At 45.6% G+C, this 6,349-nt stretch overlaps 1 protein-coding gene across 2 annotated transcripts in view; it reads left to right on the top strand.

Annotated features, from left to right (window-relative positions):
* Window positions 1–1,563: 1,563 nt before the first annotated feature.
* EED (embryonic ectoderm development) overlaps window positions 1,564–6,349 on the top strand; it is a 38,417-nt gene continuing 33,631 nt past the window's right edge. The window contains exon 1 of one of the 2 annotated variants that reach the window (XM_066248601.1): window positions 1,564–2,217. In XM_066248601.1, coding sequence (XP_066104698.1) covers window positions 2,104–2,217 — 114 coding nt within the window. In that variant the 5' untranslated portion in view covers window positions 1,564–2,103. The remainder of the gene's footprint in view (window positions 2,218–6,349) is intronic. The other variant, XM_066248613.1, reaches the window with a different exon arrangement.

Raw genomic sequence — 6,349 nt, 5'->3', positions numbered from 1 at the left:
AAGAGGGAGGGAGAGAAACATTGATTTGTTGTTCCATTTATTTGTGCATTCTTTGGTTGATTCTTTTTTTTTTAAGTTAGGTATTTTTTAAATTTTTTATTTTTTACAGAGACTGAGAGTGAGTCAGAGAGAGGGATAGACAAGAGACAGACAGACAGGAACGGAGAGAGATGAGAAGCATCAATCATTAGTTTTTCATTGCGCATTGCAACACCTTAGTTGTTCATTGATTGCCCTCTCATATGTGCCTTGACGGCGGGCCTTCAGCAAACCGAGTAACCCCTTGCTGGAACCAGCGACCTTGGGCTCAAGCTGGTGGAATTTTGCTCAAACCAGATGAGCCCGCGCTCAAGCTGGCGACCTCAGGGTCTTGTACCTGGGTCCTCGGCATCTGAGTCTGTCGCTCTACCTACTGTGCCACCACCTGATCAAGCTTATTCTTGTATGTATCCTGATGGGGGATCGAACTTGGCAACCTTTGTGTGTTGGGACCACGCACTAACCGAGTGAGCTGGCCAGGGCAATATTCTTCTTGTTAAGGTATCATGCAACAGTAATTCTGTATACAACTTTACGGAAGGGATACTGGTTATCCACTAGGTGATATATTTGGTTTAAAAGAGAAAAATTATGTATCTAATAGGCCTTTAAGAAATTGTATGTGTTGACCAGGCAGTGCTGAATGAATAGAGCACCATCTAGGATTCTGAGGACTCATGTTTGAAACCTCAAAGTTGCTGGCTTGAACATGGGTTCACCAGCCTGACACAGGGTCATCTGCCTGAGCTTGGGATCACAGACAAGACCCAGAGGTCGCCGTCTTGAGCCCAAAGTTTGCTGGCTTGCTTGAGCAAGGAGTCACTGGCTCAGCTGCAGCCACAGGGTGAAGGTACATAGGAGAAACAATGAATTAAGGTGCCACAATGAAGAACTGATGCTTCTCATCTCTCTTCCAGTCTGTCTCTCTATACATACAGTGCTAAAAATAAAAAAAATTGTATGTCCTTTCCAAGCTCATTTTTACAGATGAGGACGAGACCTCAAAAAATAAGTACTCACCACCAAGCTCTAACAGTTAAAAAGAGCACTTTGGGCTGTAACTCCTTGGGAGTCTAAAATCATTATAATTTTAGTCTATTCCTACTTCATTCAACCTTACCCAATATTAGCACCAACTGGGTTGGGATAATCATTCACAACAATAAATATTCATCAAGAATTCACTATGATCGTCCACAACCGGACTTGGAAGCGCTTTTAACTCCACCCGGAGCTAAGATACCCGAAGAAGTCTACCTGGTTCAACAAACAAGACTTCGAAGAGGAGGGGTTTGAAGGAGGCGGATCCAGAAAACCCAGCGCGAGAATAACCCCGGCGCATGCGTACTTCTTAGCCGGTAACTTCCATTTGTTAAATGGGGGAGGCAAGTGAAAAGCAGTCTACAGTTTTTGAACTTCTGCTGTTAAGCAAAAATTAAATTGTGACCAGTTTCATACATAACTTGAGAGCCTTATTCCCCGAGTTCAAAATTAAGGACATTTGGCATACACCACTAGCGTAAGAAGTTACTTCTCGTATCTTCCCCGTCCCCTGGGACACTGGTGGTCTAGTCCATCCACAGACTTTCGAGTCCTTTCAGCGGGTCGGTGATCGAAGGATTCGGCCAATTGCGACTGAAACGTCTTTGGAAGGAGGAAGGGGGTGAGGGAGCATCCCTTTGCGTTCCGCCTCTCCTTTTTCGAGGCGGTAGTTGGGAAGGGACACCTACGAAATACTGCCGTCGAAAGCCAACGGTTCACATCTCGCCGTGGAAACTGCCCGGAGGGCGGCGGGAAAAGGGCAAGACGGGAGCAGGGGAGAGGGAAGGAGCCAGGAAGCCGCGCGGGAGGGTGCGCGCGCGCGCGCGCCCCTTTTTCAGCAGTGTGGCGGGGTCGCACGCACGCCCGCCACGGCGGCTGGGCGCGGTTTGCGACGGTGGGGGAAGCGGTGGAGGTGGCGGCGGCAGTGGCAACTTTGCGGCAAGCTCTGGCCGGGCTTGCTTGACGGCGGTGTGGCGGAGGCCCCGCCCTAGGCGGCAGGAACCTGGAGGGAGGCGGAGGAATATGTCCGAGAGGGAAGTGTCGACAGCCCCGGCGGGAACAGACATGCCTGCTGCCAAGAAGCAGAAGCTGAGCAGCGACGAGAACAGCAACCCGGACCTGTCTGGAGACGAGAATGTGAGTGGAACCCTGAGCAGTCCCCACGGGACTCTGGGGTGGAAGTTTTAAATTCTTTTTAAACTGTAGGGGCGGGGGCGGGCGGGCGGCTGTTGGGGGAGGGAGAGGTGTCACTCTCTGGTCGGGAAACGCGGGCGTGGAAGAGAAAATCTCTACGGGGATTTTGAGCTGGGGCGGTGAGCCAGCAGAAACTTGGCGGAGAGTGGTTTAAGGGAGCGCGGTGGGCGGAAGGTCTGCTCAGGATCCTTTTGCGTGGATGGAGCGTGTTTGGGCCTTTAGGAGATTTGAGGGTAGTGCGGAGCTGAGATTCTAGTAATTTAAAAGGCAAGTGAGAGGTTTTCCTGAGAAAGTCGGAAGGAGAGGCCAACGTGTGTTATGGACATTTACAGGAATTTAGGGACCGTGCCACTCCTAGACCTTTCCAGGCTGCTGAATGGTAAGAGTAGATACTAACTTAAGGGGTTTCGGTGACTCTCTTCAAGGGGGTTTTGTGTCTGCCACTCGTCCTGTCCTTGGAGACGGGGTGCGCTGGACCGTCAGTCTTGTTTTTCTTGAGCCGAATTGAGAGGATCATCTTTTGACTTGGAGGGGAAAACCACCCTTGAGGACGGAATGAGAGAATGAACGTTTACTTTTTTGAAAGTTTTTACTGAGATGAGGGGGACAACCGGGAAGATTTTAGGTAACTGTGGTAAAGATAGCTTTCTTTAGGTGTGGACTCATAACCTCGCAAGTGTTGGATGTTTTGAAATTAAATTAAAACAAAAAACAAACTGAAATGGGTCTTGCTAATCATCTATTCCCGACTATGTTTAGGTGAAATGCCATTAATAACCGAATTGACATTTTCTTTTTTTTTTAAATTTAAACATTTGATTTTTTTAAATTAAACATCAGATAAGCAAACGACAAGTCAAAGAAAGTTCAATTTTTTTTCTTTTTTCTTTTTTTTTTAAGATTTTATTTATTCATTATAGAGGGGAGAGAGAGAGAGAAGGGGGGAGGAGCAGGAAGCATCAACTCCCATATGTGCCTTGACCAGGCAAGCCCCGGGTTTTGAACCGGCAACCTCAGTGTTTCCAGGTTGACGCTTTATCCACTGAGCCACCACAGGTTAGGCACATTTTCAGTTTTGTGTTTTATTATATCCAATGAGGTCAGCAAAATGTTTGGATAGTTAAAGGTTATTACTTCAAAATGTGAACCCCTTTCATACTATATAGCAGTAATAGCTGAATATGTTTTTTTGTGTTTTTTTTTTACAGAGAGAGGGATAGACAGGGACAGACAGACAGGAATGGAGAGATGAGAAGCATCAATCATTAGTTTTTCGTTGTGGGTTGCAACACCTTAGTTGTTCATTGATTATTTTCTCATATGTGCCTTGACCGCGGGCCTTCAGCAGATCGAGTAACCCCTTGCTTGAGCCAGCGACCTTGGGTTCAAGCTGGTGAGCTTTTGTTCAAACCAGATGAGCCAGCACTCAAGCTGGCGACCTAGGGGTCTCGAACCTGAGTCTTGCGCATGCATCCCAGTTGGACGCTCTATCCACTGCGCCACCGCCTGGTCAGGCCTGAGTATCTTTTTTTTTTTTTTAATTTTTTAAATTTTTTATTTATTCATTTTTTAGAGAGGAGAGGGAGAGACAGAGAGAGAGAGAGAGAGGAGAGACAGAGAGAGAGAAGGGGGGGAGGAGCTGGAAGCATCAACTCCCATATGTGCCTTGACCAGGCAAGCCCAGGGGTTTTGAACGGGCGACCTCAGCATTTCCAGATCAATGCTTTATCCACTGCGCCACCACAGGTCAGGCCTGAGTATCTTTTTTAAATCTTTAAAATGTTATGGGAGGGTAGTGTAAGTTCTTCATTTTCTCATTTGCCTAGTTTTAGGAATAAATATAACATCTTACGCACCCAGTTCTTAAATTCTACATCTCACTGCATCAGTGATTGAAGCATATATATGGCATGGTATCATGACCAAAATTTTCACCCAAGAGATGGGAAAATAACTCTTGGAGATAGAAGAAAGATTTAGGAGATTGTCAGTTTATGAGATTTGGACTTGAAATTTCTTGAAAGTTTAGGTGTTGAATGTTACTTTAAATTTTTTTTTCCTATTTGTTCATCCCAACCTTATTGCAAGTATACTGTGTAAATTAACATTTTTGACTTTTCATTCTATTCCTTTTAGTCTATTTTATTTCTGCTTTTTCTAAAATTTTCTTTGGGCAGATTAAGTTACTAATAAGAGCACAAACTGGATCCGAATGTTAGGTTTAAGTCTTCACTGTACCTTACCGGTTCCTTGACCTTGAGCAAGGTTTTTGACCTAAATTGCCTCATCTTATCTTAGAAAAGGAGATATTAATTGTGTTTACCTGTCTTTGTAACATTCATAAGGATTAAGTGAAGTAGTTGTATAGGTAAAGTGCTTAAAAGAATGCCTGCCTCATAGTAGATGTAACTATTCAAATGTTAATTGTTGGAATCCACGGGAGTCCGAAAGACCAGAGTAACAGGCTTTATTGAAAGGAAGAAAGGAACCCTGCGGGGTGGGCACTTCTCCTGGGGGAGAAAAGCACCGGTTACAGATTAGGGGCGAGTTATATAGTGTTTGGGAGAGCCTGAGGGGATACTGAGGCAAAAGTCCTGGTATGTCCAGAATGCTCCTCCTTGGGGGCTTGGAGCATGGGGGTGTTGAATCAAAAGTCCTGGTGTGTCCGGAGCCCCTCCTTGGGGCGGCTTCTCAGCTTTTTGGAATTCCTCTGTCTCAGGGGCAATAGTCCTGTAAGGATGAGGTCTGACAGATAAGCGGAACATCAAGAGGGCAGTTTGGAATTCACGTATCTATCATTTATAACAGGGGTCTCCAAACTACGGCCCCGCGGTCCACATGCGGCCCCCAGAGGCCATTTATCCGGCCCCCCGCCGCACTTCCAGAAGGGGCACCTCTTTCATTGGTGGTCAGTGAGAGGAGCATAGTTCCCATTGAAATACTGGTCAGTTTGTTGATTTAAATTTACTTGTTCTTTATTTTAAATATTGTATTTGTTACCGTTTTGTTTTTTTACTTTAAAATAAGATATGTGCAGTGTGCATAGGGATTTGTTGATGGTTTTTTTTATAGTCCGGCCCTCCAATGGTCTGAGGGACAGTGAACTGGCCCCCTGTGTAAAAAGTTTGGGGACCCCTGATTTATAACTATTATATTTTGATCACGTAGCCTGTGTTTCTGACCCTTCCACATACTAAATAACCAGACAGAAATATAATGAGAAATATCAGTAATTTATTTAGAATGAGATTTTCAGGGGACCAAATAAACAGAAAGCTTCTTTTTGCAGACTCTTAAAAGGGAATACATTTGTGCATGACAAAGCTATTCACAACCAGATGATTGGATTAAACCCTTTTGGTTCCTCCAACTTTTTGTTGTCTTGGACGCCTTAATGAATTGTGTGAAGTCTTCTCAGAATAACATTTTTTTTTTTTTTTTCATTTTTTTTTCTGAAGCTGGAAACAGGGAGAGACAGCCAGACAGACTCCTGCATGCGCCGACCGGGATCCACCCGGCACGCCCACCAGGGGCGACGCTCTGCCCACCAGGGGGCGATGCTCTGCCCATCCTGGGCGTCGCCATGTTGCGACCAGAGCCACTCTAGCGCCTGGGGCAGAGGCCACAGAGCCATCCCCAGCGCCCGGGCCATCTTTGCTCCAACGGAGCCTCGGCTGCGGGAGGGGAAGAGAGAGACAGAGAGGGAAAGCGCGGCAGAGGGGTGGAGAAGCAAATGGGCGCTTCTCCTGTGTGCCCTGGCCGGAATCGAACCCGGGTCCTCCGCACGCTAGGCCGACACTCTACCGCTGAGCCATCCGGCCAGGGCCTCAGAATAACATTTTTAAATGTATAAAGTATAGTGAAAAGGTTACAAGATTGATAAATTCTAAAACATTGTAAGATATTTTGAAGATTTGAGATTTGTTTCAATAAAGTACTTTTTAAAGTGTTTAAATAAGTGCTTCTTCATTAACACCTGAAGCGACTAGATCTAGCAGCAAGTCTGAATAATGGGCATAGAGAATTTTTTGAGATCTACAATCTTAATGTGATATAACAATAAATACCTGATTTC

Source organism: Saccopteryx bilineata, chromosome 1 (genome assembly GCF_036850765.1).
Source record: "Saccopteryx bilineata isolate mSacBil1 chromosome 1, mSacBil1_pri_phased_curated, whole genome shotgun sequence".
NCBI lineage: Eukaryota > Metazoa > Chordata > Mammalia > Chiroptera > Emballonuridae > Saccopteryx > Saccopteryx bilineata.
Note: the sequence above shows the minus strand (reverse complement) of the source record. Positions and strands in the feature narration are given on the sequence as shown.